The 14,025-nt window shown below is 39.2% G+C and overlaps 1 protein-coding gene across 3 annotated transcripts in view; it reads right to left on the bottom strand.

Moving 5' to 3' along the window:
- LOC141010154 (dolichyl-diphosphooligosaccharide--protein glycosyltransferase subunit STT3B) overlaps window positions 1–14,025 on the bottom strand; it is an 88,003-nt gene that overhangs the window by 48,875 nt on the left and 25,103 nt on the right. For all 3 annotated transcript variants that reach the window (XR_012180179.1, XM_073483019.1, XM_073483020.1), the window contains exon 2: window positions 914–1,022. Coding sequence is in view for 2 of the 3 variants with exons in the window: in XM_073483019.1 (XP_073339120.1) it covers window positions 914–1,022 (109 nt within the window). In the remaining variant the exon portion in view is untranslated. The remainder of the gene's footprint in view (window positions 1–913; window positions 1,023–14,025) is intronic.

Genomic DNA, 14,025 nt, shown 5'->3' on the forward strand with positions numbered 1-14,025 from the left:
TCAGACTCCAACTTACCCTCACTGATGAACGAGATCCCAAGTTATTTGTGCTCCTTCACCTGAGCCAGCAACTTGTTTCTAAGTTGAAGGAGGCAATCTAGTAGAATTGCACGGCCTCAGACTTAGGAGTTGCTGACTCTCAACCCCACCTCTTTATAGTCTGGTGAAAGCAAGCTAGTTCACACCGGGGGTCACAGTCTGATTAACACTGCTACATCATCAGCAAAATGTAGATAAACAAACTCTACGCCTCAGCTGTACTTTTAAGTTCTGCCATCAAGATAATCAGGGCAAAACCTTGGCGCACCCGCATGTCTTCTGAAAATATCTCTGATTTATCCCTGTGGCTAAATACACAGCTCCCATTCTGGCAAACAAGCATTTTATCACTGGCCCTGTATGTTTCAGCAATGGTCATAAGTCACTTCCAAGTCCAAAAAACACAAATCAATGGCCAAACTCCATGACCCCTCCAGTATTCTTACAATATTAAAGAGATCCGATAGGTTTCAAGAGCAGGACGGGAGCTGCACCTCCTCGATCTGAGGTTCATCAATTGGCTGGAGTCACCAACTTTACCCTTTATTTATAAGTGCTGCCTCCCACTCAACAGGCATGTCATCATCCCTGTAAGAGTTTAGGTCTACCAGCAGAGCTATGGAGCTCCCGTGCGGTGCCTGAACAAGGAGGCTAACAAGAAGAGCACTCAGATACGCATTTCTGTGTGTGCTCCTGGCACTCCTGGAATTAAGTAAATTATTAGGTAAATTATTAAATCATTTATTTTCCTTTAGGCTATTTCACAAGAAGGTTCTCCGTGTGTAAATGTGTATTCAATAGCCTGAAACTGATGAACAATGAGAAAATGTGTAAAACATGGAGCTTGACTGCATCGATTCGAGGACAAACTTACTGTGCCACCAACGATTCTGCCCAAGGGGTACCAGGCCCTTTCATCAAACCAGTTAAGGAACTCATAGAAGCCATTTGTGGTGAGGTGGTGCGTTGATCTGTAGTTGAACCTGCAGCAAGAGAAGAAAAAAAGAAGAGGGTCAGCTGAGTTTAAGGCAAATTTAACAACCACACACAGAGAAGGAGCATTTATTTCCATTTATAGACCATTATTTGTCAAATGTTGAAGCCTTTGACAGACCAAAAAACACTTAACTCTAAGAAAGGTTATTTTATTTCCATTTATTCTGAAAGCAGGCTGAATGAGTAAGCTGCAGAGACTTTGCTTGTTAGAATAAGGAAGATAAAGCCTCCATTCACTATGTGCTCCTTTGTGCTGATGCCAACAACTCTCAGGTCAGTCCTCTGTTGAAAAATGGAGAGATGAAGGGCTCTCACAAATACTGTATGGCATTTTTCGGAACAAAGCCTGCTTATTGTACAGATAATTCCAATTGCAACCACTGGAATGTGCTGGGGTGACAAAGGCATAAATGGGTCTGGTGTTGGAACAGAGATATAGGTACCAAGAAAATAAATAAAAACAAAGAAAGAAAGAAACCCTGAATAAATATAAGGAATATCACTGCAAACCGGCCTTTATTCACACCGTGCAATGGTAAGCTGAAGGCGTTGGAACTGTGTCAAGCAGCAGAATGAAAGAGCTGACACTGTTGAGTAGGCTGCTGCCAAAGAGAATGAAGCAAGTGTTCAGTACATTCAGAGGCACCTTCTTCGCTGCAGAGCTCATTAACGTGGGCTGCTTTATGGTATGTTCAGAGGCCCATATACCTCATGTAAAACACTTCATGCAGAGAGAACCTACAGCCTTTGTGAAAGGACAATTACCTTATCTGTTTTACACACTAGAGAGTAGAGCTGCAAGGATGGGACGATTAGTCGATTCTTTGGAAACATGACACCCAGATGGTTGAGTTTTTGTTTGTTGGTTTGTCAACATTAGAAGAAGCAATTTGAAAATGTTACTTTGGACTGGGCAAGTTTTTTGACCTTTAAGAGACTAAAAACCTCAAATTGAGAAAATATTCAGCACATTAATCAATAATGAAAATAATTGTTAGTTGCTGCTCAACTAGAAAGATTCTTTGACTCATTTAAAATCAAATATGCAAATATCGACAGCCAATGAATAAGGTGAGGTTACAGTGAGCAGCCTTCAATGTTGCAAAATAAGCCATATTATAATAAGCCCTGTTTATGCAAGATCTACTTTTAACAAACTTTTTAACACCAAATGCATTTCCCAATACTATACATGGATGCTTGGCTGAGGAGCCTCAAACGCTGCTGCTGTTTATTTCCATTCATGTTCATCTTCAAATCACACACGCCTACCCAAGCTTACAGTGGCATTTACAAAAGGCACAGTAAGGAGGCTAATGCTGCCTCTAACTCACACACATTCAATTTAAGAATACAAGTCATTAGTTTCAGTTCGCAATTTCAATAATACAAAATATTTTTAATTTGTATCTAAATCTCCATCTAACTGGGAATCTTCATCTAAATATAGTGTAATATGATCACACAAGCATGCAATAGCCACCTTTCTTATTTATGCACAAGCAATACTTCATGAGAACATTTTAAAATCAGTAAAACAAAGGATTTATAAACGATCCAGTCATCTGAAATCCCTTGACAAGCCCATCAGACATCCTACTACCCAAGCAAACAAAAATATAAGACAAAAAAGGTCCCATTTGGTCAGGGTAGCTTTGAATTAATAAATTCCAGTGAAGTTGTGGTAATTAAATCAATGTTAATTGTGGACTGAAAATGAATGGCAACAAACCACACAACCAAAAAAAAGATACGGCTCCAAAAAAAGCCTGGGTAACACAGGCCTGTCAACAGCTTCAAACTAAATCAACAGCATTTCCTCGCTTCCATCTACTTCACAGCTGGAGATTCAGCAGCACAGTTTAAGTTCGTGTGTGTGTGTGTGAGAATACAAGTAGGGTGGGAGGGGACATGGTTGTCACAAAACTGCTGGACTGTGTGTGCCGCGTACACTCGTGATCAGGACAGTGTGTTTAAAATCGCTGGCATGAAGTGCAGCTCATTAATCATCACAAGGTGCCTGGTGTTCTACCGCCTCCACATCGCACCTGAAGCCAGAGCACTCCTAACTCATGCAGGGCCTCCTGTCCTGGCTCATGTTTCTGGAGAGCACTCAGTGGTCAGACATTAGTCATTTCAGCCCCAATGCTCAGAGCCAGTCTCTTGTATTCATCTTGAACACCATGTTCAATTTCCAAAAGATCCACTTTTGCAATACTCCACCTTAAGACTATTTCTTGGTATATGGAACCGTTTCAGAGACCCAAATTTGTTTGCAAGATGTTGTATTGGTGTTTAATAGGCAGATACAAAGCAGGCACGTTTATTACACTTGCACTGAAGACCAACAAATTTTGATTAATTTTAAGGATTTTTCACAGATTAACCGAGAAAGGGAACACAATTTTCAAATTCTCTATGACAGCTGTTACTCAGTACATTTATGAGTCGATGAGAGCAAAATGATCAGATATCAAACACAGGAGAAAAATAGAAAACGCTGGCAAGCATTGTGCCTCTGAAAGTGATCTTGAAAAGCTATCAAAAAGCTGACATGAGAGTTTATCTTTGTGGCTCCTTCATGGGCAATTATATTGTGTACTCAACAAACTGAGGCCTGAGAGCCTGAGCCAGGGTACAATCCTGAACATAATACACTGCAATTCCTTTCTTGGGAGATTTTAATCATTGGAGATTCAGTCTTGTCCATCACAACTAAGTACTTCCATCATCCAAAGCTCATCTGACTGCACACAATCTGCAGTCGTCAACTGAACTGCTCTTTCAAAATTAGATCATGGTCAAGACAATCATTTTGTTCTTCAATTCAATATTTTTTTTTTTTTTACATACCGAGTTTTGCAAATCAACACAATGTTACAGAATGCAAAACCACAGTGGCAACCAGGTGTGAGAGAGTTTCACCACAGTGGAAACTGGCCAGCTACTTTCGCCTCATTGTTCTGCAGCTGTCAAATCAGCGAGGCAGAAACAAAGCAAATTCAAAGAAAGCGTTCTGAAAGACAACTTTGCACGCTGCCAAGCCATATCCACAAAACCCATTTTCCAATGATCTCATGGACAACCGAGCACAATGCTTTATCCCTGCCCCTGTCACTTTGATGGGCCAGATAATGTAGCTCTGCCAGGCACATTAGCAATTTAATGCATTGCTGCCAATATGGTCTCAGGCCACAGAGCACATGACTGCTAGTGATGCACCTCCCTCCAGTGAGCTTAAAGCTGATCACCATAAAAAAAAAAAAAAATACCACTCCTGGATTGATAGCTAGGAATTGAAGGGAAAATGAGCCCTACTTCAACTCCTTGGATAATATATCAAAGCAGAAATGAAAATTAGCAGTGGCATATTGTGCACTTTAGATCACTCGGGGCGCCCTGCAGGCATCATAATACATTTTAATCAAGGTCCGTTTCACTGATTATCAGTTTCCTGTTGAGACAGGGACATCATCAGCAGCATGAGTAAGTGGGCAGCATTGCTGTTTAGAAGCCAGCAAATGCTTCATTCAGTCATTTATCGACTTCATAATCAGATGCATTATTGCCTTTTCCCTATTGGTTCACGATACGGTGAATGTCTAAATACACTTTTGGTTCCAGGGGCAGAATCACCACGTTGACTAATTAGCCACCTCTGTCAAACTCTGAATGAATAACATGTAAACGAGAGCCTGTTTGGGGACCTAGAAGGCATGTGAGCGCTTGCAACAGAAGCTGAGCACAATAAGACAGTCAGGTGGGCAAGTATGAGCATCTCCAAGGTGTCGTGTTATTGAACGCTTTACTGCAGCAGCTCCAAAAGTCTATAATAAAAAGAGAGCACATCACACAACAGATCAAAGGATTCCATGAAAGAAAGAGTCTTCAATAGATGTAGGTGTGTGTTAGTGGTCTGCACTCTATCATGCTGACAATAGTATAGTAGTTAATATCACAATATGGAGGTACAAGACACAATGCAAAACCTTAATAGTGTCATAGCATAGTGGCAGAAGGCAAAATTTTTGTGCCCATGCGGGTGTCATGTTTCTATCACCACTGATCAGAGCGAGAGTAAATACCTGTGATTAAAGCAGGGTCATTTGACCCGGAAAGGAATGCTGATTGTACCTTTTCACACTGAAGACAAAATGTTAGTGGGATATTTTGTCAATTGTGAAAAGGGTGTAAGACAGATGCAAAGGTCACTTAGTCGAAGTCTGATTTGTTATGCTTGTCATTCATCCATATCACTGGATCGACATTTATATAAAACAAAAAAATGGGAAGGATGTGAATAATAATTTACAAAAAATGTAAAAGTAATATAAAGACAGTGGTCATCCAAGAGAGTCTAAACTACAACTGAGTTTTTAAGTGTCAATTGTTTCAATGTCATTCCCACAACCCAAGGCCTCTGTTAATGTTGCAGTGGAATAGAGAATTAGCAGCTAGTAAATTCACGGTCTTTTTTATCAACACTTCACAACCAAGAGACCCAAATTTGTTTCTCTAGTTTTGTTTCTAGACCAGCCACCCTACTTACTCTTCTAAGAGCACTTGCTCTATACTGTATGAAGACTGCTGACATCACTTTTTGTCTTTTAATTGTCGTCCATATGATTTTCTGGTTGGATTAGCTGAGAATTGCATGATAGATTTCACTCACATTACACACTTTTCCATCATGCCCCAAAACTAAGACCTCACTGCTGGCAGACAGGGTCAAACTAACTTGCTCACTGGACAGCTGCCAAAGCTTTAACAGTGCTGAGTATCCAGCATGGCTGCCATCAGCTGACAAGATGAGGCTTCCTGGCATATCAACTCACAGCTGTATCACTTCATTCGAATGGTAGTGCGTGTGTGTGTGAATATGTACTGTATGTGTGTGTATTCCTGTGTACTCAATGACCCTGCAAGGTAATTGCATTCTGTGGATGTGTGATGACAATATTGTTGACATGAGACATGACTGGGTAAATCTGAAATTAAACATTGTCTGCAATTACGAGCCTGCCAGAATATGCAGTGGGTTCAATGAGAGACTGTCTCAGTTGATGTAGGGATGTTAATTGAGACCGGAGGAGTAAAAACACATTTATGGTACCATTAGGAGATAAATACTAAAAATCCAGCTAATTATTCTGCCAGGTCAACCATTTCCAAAAAAACAAACGGGGGAAAAAAAAAAAAAATTCTCCTAATTTCAATGTGTGAAGACTTGCTGACACGGCAGGGAACATTCTTCTAATTGAATGTTGAGTGCAGAGCTTCTCTAACAGTCACAAAACAGTCCACAAAGAGCCCTTTAAACTTATTTCAATTGCTCTTGGAAATTAGGAATTATATTAAAATGCATCTCCACCCAAACAATTTTTAATATTAAACCCATGTCCCACATGCTTGAAACAAAGCGGTAAAAGATTCCCAATTAGAACATTTACAAAAAATTATTGGCATCAAGTTCAACCACCCCTGAAGAGAAGAAGTCTGTTCACTGGTAGGAAGCCTATTGTGTTTCTAGTTTGTCCAGTGCCCTCAAGGACAAAAGCACTTCAACAGAAGTGAATAGTGAAGTCATATTAGAGCTAGGCAGTATGGCCTTAAATATAATAAAAAATATACTTTCACAAAATACTAACACAGTGAGAGTTCTGATCAGTGATCACCAGTAATTTCATTATAATGACTAAGTGGTTAAAAGCAAGTAGAACAGTCTAGTAAGTTTAGAAAATGACTGAAATTTAACTTTATTCTAACTTTTCACAATAACCATATATATCGTATAAATTGCTCAGCCCTACATCATATGTTACAAAAGGTCGCATATATCCATCTATGCTAGAGCTGCAATGATTAGGTGATAAATTGATAAGTCAACTGAAAGAAAATAAATCGCAAACTATTCTGTTATTATTTGTTGATAAATCGCTTCAGTAATTTTTCCAAGCAAAAATATCAAACATTTGCTGGTTCCAGAATTTGAAGCATCTTTGGGTTTTGGACTGTTGGTTGGACAAAATAATCTATTAAAAGATGTCACTTTGGGCTCAGAGAAATTATGAGCAGCATATACTAAACCAATGAATTGACTAATTGTTAAAATAATCAGCAGATAACTCCATAAAGAAAATGATGGTTAATTGTGGCCCTATATCCTCTCCTGGCCAGCGAGTAGTGTTTATAGAAGCAAGAAAAACAGTGCATACAGCAACTGGGCACTGAAAATTGAACAAAAATGAGGCAAAAACACAAAAAAGGTACTGTGCAGTGCATGTTGACATCCTTGCGAGAAAACGCCAAAAATCAATGAACATTGGGACTGGACTGATTAAATATATATTTGGAGCAGCACTCAACATTGGGCTGATTTTCCCCGCTAATCTTAACTTTTCTAAATGGACCAGCTGGCAGTATTAAAACAACCAGATGGTTTCTGTTCTGTGCCCTGGTGGGGTGCGAGATCTCCGTGTCGGTATGCAAACAGCCACACTAGTTCCTGTTGAAACTAATGAATGAAAATTGAAAAATGGCATTGCATCTTGAGGTAAGGAGACATGATGGCATAAATATTGACTTGCCTAGGGGAATAACTTCAACACACATTACTGTGCTCCAGCTCTAACTGGGACTACCCATTAGACACAGAATAGCTATAAAACTAGCATTGTTTATTTGCTCCAGTGCATCCACATTCTGACAGTTGAGATAAAGATTCAGACATAAAACAGTCTGGGCTGTAAAAAAAAAAAAAGGCTGTTGGGAGCAGAGTTTTTCAATTCTGAAATGGAGCACAGTCTGATAAAGGGTTGTTTGTGTCTAGGTGTTATTTTGTGAATGTGTCAATGCTGCATCTCCTGCAGTATGTGTAAAGAAGTTTGTGGCTCCCTAAGATTTGTTAAGTCCTTGAACGTGCTGCTTGTTTCGTAACACTAAGTTGAGGTTATTTGAAGGCAATTAGCCAATGAGCTGGGCATTTTTCCTGACCACAGATTTATAGGAGAGCAGAGTCACGGTTATTGATATCCTAATTATCTTTTCACAGATGTACAGGCTCTTATTCACACCTGCGTGAAAACAGCTTGGCAATACCAATCACAGGGACACAGACTTGCAATGCCTTTTGGGTCTAATAAAAGGATCGATCTCAAATTAGACTATTTTCTTAGCCAAGCTAGACAAGATGCTTACACAGGCTATAAGCAGAAGAGGAGAGGCACTGAATAATAAACTACCCAAACAAGGTCGGGAATGCATAGTGATCATGCATGCAGCAGTAGTAGTTGTAAAACAGAACGAGCCTTGAGCAAGACTGCAAAATTTGTGTATAATTTATTGAGGTAGTTGACCACACATAGCTGGAAACATGTTTTGGCTATACATTAAATGTGCCTGTTTGTTTTTGTTTTACATTATTATACAGTTTAATCTTGGGTCCCTATTGCCTGATGGTCAACTGAACACGTTCATTGATCACTTGTTATAGGCCTGGAGCAGACAAAATATAAGAGCTACAATATAGGAGCTTTCAAATAAGTCCCAGCAGCTAACATTTTAACTTAAAGCTGGTCTTCAAAAGAAAAAAATAAATACATTTAGACCCTATTCACATAGTATTAATTAACAGAGGACCGCATGTGTGGCGCTTTAGGTCAAGATAAGTAGTCTTTAGTACTTTATTCGTATTTACTGACATTAACTCCTCGATATGATGTCAAGGCTCCATGTAACATCAATGTACAGAAGTGAAGTGCCTGCTCTTCATTGCTCTTCACTGCTCTTCATTAGCTGCATTAATAATGTAGCTTAGAGTTGATTTGCCCACTTTCTGCATGTGTTACAGGCATAAATACACATTTGCAGCTCGTTTAGATCAGTTAAAAGATGCTTTATGGCTGCTCTTGTCCCTGATCTTCTCTGTCATCACTTTAATACATCAGCGGCTCTCACAGCACAGCAGTCAACTGTTGTTTAACGTTATGAGCCACAATCAAATTTCTTACTTGTTTGGTTGTCTGACAACAGAGAACAGATGTTTATGAAGATATACAACTCCAAATCACTGACATTCTGATTTACACAGGACTAATATTTACACATGACCTCAGTGTTTGGCAAAACATTGTAGGTAATATAAGTCCTCTGTGAATAGGGCTTTTAGCATTCATTTTAACAAAAAATTAGTTTGTGCCTATTTCAATGACAGTATCTACATGACCGAAAACTGTGATAACACCAAAGATTTAATTTTTACTACAATGTGTTCAGCATTAAAAAGTGTACATTTGTTAGTTTATTAAGTGCATTATTGGATTAAAATAATGAACTGAATAAGATCTCAGTACACCCTGGGATAATACTGATTATTTATCATATATAAATGAATTACAAGTATGGTTCCATGTACACAGAGCACAACCATACCGCCTCCAATAAAAAAGAAAATGGAGAAAAGTTCAGATACTGACACAGCAGTGGTTTCCCTGCAGCAAATGACACAACTTAAAACAAATGTGTACAAAAATCGTGAGAAAGAAAACTGTGTCCATTTAACCCTCTGACATCAGGAGGAGGCCTGCTGCTACTGCTGTCAGAGGAGGGCACAAGGCTGTGGAGGTCTTTGAACACATTTCCAGAAGGGGGTCTGGTACACAGGATCATTTCACACTCCATTGCTTCCTGCATTTTGAGATAAACAACTACAAACAGATTAGTGATCCAAACAAAGCAGTTGCTCTGTGTGATCCAACTGCTCTCCATGATAGCATCATGGAGAAGAATGTGCCTGGTCAACTGAATCCAATGAGGCCAAGCACAACAATCAAACAGCCAGAACTTTTCTACTTCATGTGTAGGAAAGAACCCCAAAGGGAGACCAACAATAATGTTGTTTTACAGTGTTGTGTGCACCCATGCCTGAGGCAAAACACCACACTGTCTCTACCTTGATTTACCTACAATGGACAGAACAAATTTATGAATAATATCACAGTGAAACCACAAAAGTAATACACAAGAGAAGAATGTTGGATGGATCAAATTTAGTGTCGGTAAAGCAGTGGGAGACGTGTACTCAGATAGGAAATAAACAACTACCGCTTTCTTTATGTGTTTTTGTCCCAATGTACAATACAAAATAAAACTTATTTTGATGCCTATATTTTCTGTCCCCACCTTATATGTAAATGAGACAGATGAAACATAATACACCACACGCTCACTGGAAATACAGCCCGAGAATTCAGCACTCCTCCCGGACGACTCATTTCTATCTCTACAAAATCTCAACTTTATAGGCACTGAAGTTTCACAAAGGTGCTTTTCATTCATTGTCCAGGGAGTTCCTTTGATATTTTTGGTCATTCAGTATGTATAGGAGAATGGAGAGACAACATTTTGGTCTATTTTTAAAGTAAAAGAAAAAGATTTTGGGGAAAAAAAGGACCCTAAAAATTGGTTCTAATAGCAAGCTAATAGTCAGCTCTTACAGGAAAGGTCCAGAGTATCAGCAAATGCAAAACTGTAAGCTGATGTGCAGGGCATCCATCAATGACAAACCATTAGGCAACATTGCTTTGTGTTCAATAATATTATACAGAGGTGGCCATGTGGCATACAATTAACCAACTGGGGCTAGGAAAGTATTGATTAGTAATTACAGAAGATAGATGAGAAATCTGAGCCCAAACATGTATTAGTTTACACCACAGCAATTAAAGTACAGAATGCACTCTTAGGTAAGATGCAGGTTTGAGTATAATGAGATGAGTCATACTCTCTTACACCCCAGCTTACAAAACTTTGCTAAAAGAGAAAGTTTGAGTGATGTTACCTTGATCAGTCTTCAATTGCTCCTTTCATAGTTTTAATATTCCACAGCGCGATTGCAGGAATGCAGCTGAACCTGACAGAGTTCAAAGCAAACTGATCGTCTTTTAAAAAGATTAAGCTCCTCTTAGTGTGGTCTGTAATACTATGAATTCCCCTCAAAGCTTAGCTTCACATCTCACAAGAATGTAGACTGGTGGGCAAAACATTCTTACATGAATTCCCCAATGGATGGTTATATGAAACAAACTTAACTACAGCAATGAATTCTCCTCTAATTTACTAATAGTACTTGGGCCATCTTTGTCTTCCTCTTAGTTAAAGATTCAGCAGACAGATGCTTTAGGCTAATATTTAACTACTAACATTATAACCGTTTTTCAAAATACACACCTATATTCGGAGACATAGACTGAGCTTTCAGCAAAAAATAAATGGTTAGTGTTTTGCTAATAGATATAACTGATAAAACTGTGCATTTCATTTGCAAAACCTATTATCATTACGCTTGGACTAAGACTTTTGGGGTAAATTTACGATAATGAGCCAAAACACAGTTTCAAGACATGTAGCCATCCATCAGCATGATCATTCTTCCAAAGGAAAGCTCTGACAAATCCTGTGTAATGAATACGCTGAGTTGACAACTACTGAACAGACTTTCATTGTAACAGATGTTTGTATGACAGCATCAACACACTACATGTACGCCAGATGGAAAGTTAAGTGTGGTTCTTAGCACTGGACATTAACAGCATGCACAAAGATGAGTGTCGCTAAGTGCAATGTGGACACACTCGGTGGCAACATTATCACATCAATGTTATAGATTTAACCGTATATAACGTCCAGTTTGCGGAAGTACACCAGAAGGGCAAGCACGGTAAATGCCATTAAAACCATAATCATCCTGTCTTTAAAAACGACTGATGGTTAAAAGCCACATCAGCAGTTCACTATACTAAGTCAATACAGATGCTTATCACTGAGACCCAATAGAAGCAGGTCAGTGTTAAATCTGTGAAAAAAAATTAACATAATTTCATACATGCAGGGGAGAAAAAGTCAATATTGAAAATTAAATTCATAAATATTTACAGTAGCTTAAACCCTTTGAAAATTGATGTACCCTAATGATTTCACTGTTTAATTAAATCATGGTTGAAGCTTATTATGAAAAAAGGATACAATTTAATTTCTGCATTTAAAAGTATCCAGATCTCCAAGTATGGAAAATCTTGTCGCAGAGACCTGACCCCATCAAATATGTTCAACCACATGCTTTGCTAAAATTAAACATATGAAATACATAAAAACCAAAAGGCAAAACAATAAATGAAATGTTTGAAATTTCAGTATCCTTAAAACACTAGCAGGGAGACAAAGTTAGCAACTAGCTGGTTAGTAGCAGCTGACGTGTCATATTTGCCTCAGGAGTTGGTGGAGACAGAAAATTGAGTTCAAAGGGAGTAAATACTGAATTTACATTAAGGGCTGTGTCAAATACTCGCACATTAGTGCGTGAAAGACCGGCATACACAGTCATTAGTATCATTTTCTTTGAGGGCACCTACTGTGATGCCAGTCAGGCAACCTACACTTGTCTCGGTCAGTTTTCTTTAACCACATTTTCCAAGCCACCCTAAACTCTTTGTTAAATGCTGCAGCACCAGTAAGCCAAGCTATACACAATGCTAGATTTAGAATTGTGCTAGACGTCTTTGAAACAAGAGTGGTTTCAAGAGCAGCTAAGGATTTGTACTTTGAGTCCATTTAAAAGGTAAGGAGGGAGAAAGGAAACGTGACATTCCCAAAAGCACCAAGTCACTGAATTTCAAGCTGCGGCATGTGAATCAAAGGAAATGGATGAAAGGCATGCCAATTCCACATTTAGCCAAGGCGTCCACTGGGGCAGAGGCTTCGCTTTTATCAAAACCCACTGTTACCATCGACCAAAAATAGGGAAGGCACTGGGAGGGCCAGGCAGAAACAGCAGGCAGCAGTGAATCCCAGAGCTAGAGAGTAATTACTGGCACACAAAGAGCTTTGCTGTCATAACGGGCGGCTAATCAATTGGATATCACAAACACAAACACAGAGGACAAACAGCAGCAATAATTACAGGCCTAATCATCACAGACAGAGATCTCTATTGAAGGCATTCTCAAAAGAACTCACGTTTGAGTGCTTTATCACGATTTGGACAAAGAAAAGTACAGGTTTACTCTAAAGTTTCTAGTCTAACCACGGCTGCAAATTAGCACCAGCCACATCACAAAACATAAATGTGTGTGGTAGATTTCAAACATAAAATAATGACTTAATACAGAGTAGCTAGTGATTTTGAACATGTATCTGTCAGTGGCAGGTAGATGTCCACATTTTAAAAAGTTAATTTTCCCAACTTGAATCAACAAGGTGTAATGAGGAAGGTAATTAACAAGCGTTGCACATGTATTAGCCCTAAAAAATATTCTTGTGAAGAAACCCAAGAATGTCAGCCTTTGAGTTAAGAGTACCAGTATATTTTGCAGCTACAGACAAGTATATACTAAATCCCCCACTGTGAGGCTCCAGGCTGAAAATCCTGCAGTGAGGGTAAACTGAGGGCAGCTAGCCACAACCATCTACAGCTTAAAAACCCTCTTCTCTTCGCCAAACATCCACCTGCTGCGGGAAAACTGGAAACTGAAAGAAAAGGCTTTATCAAGACACTGCAGTGGCCGGAAATGAAACCATAAAGCTAGATGTTTCAAATGCAGCTGTGGACAATTACACAGTCTACATACAATTGATTCCCCTGGATAAAAAGTTGTTATTGCTTTGTCTTTGAGCATAATGGCTTTGCTATGAGCTGTAGAGTCACTAAGAGACAGTAGAGAAAGCCAGTAAGACAGTTACGCCTCATTGGCTTAGACAGCAGTGGAAGGCGCTCAATAACACTCCAGTCAAGAAGATACTGAGCACTTTACACAACCTTTCTCTGCAAACTCGACAATCATTAATACAGCACACCTACATCATAACACAAGTTACTGCTGCCCCAAAGCTGCTATATCTACATGAATGGGCTCGCCACTGTGGTTCCAAAATCCTGAGGGGTCAAAATTTACTGCCAGGGCTGAGTAATTATACACCGTCTTCTGTACCACTGCG

This window comes from Pagrus major, chromosome 16 (genome assembly GCF_040436345.1).
Source record: "Pagrus major chromosome 16, Pma_NU_1.0".
In the NCBI taxonomy this organism is placed as follows: Eukaryota; Metazoa; Chordata; class Actinopteri; order Spariformes; family Sparidae; genus Pagrus; species Pagrus major.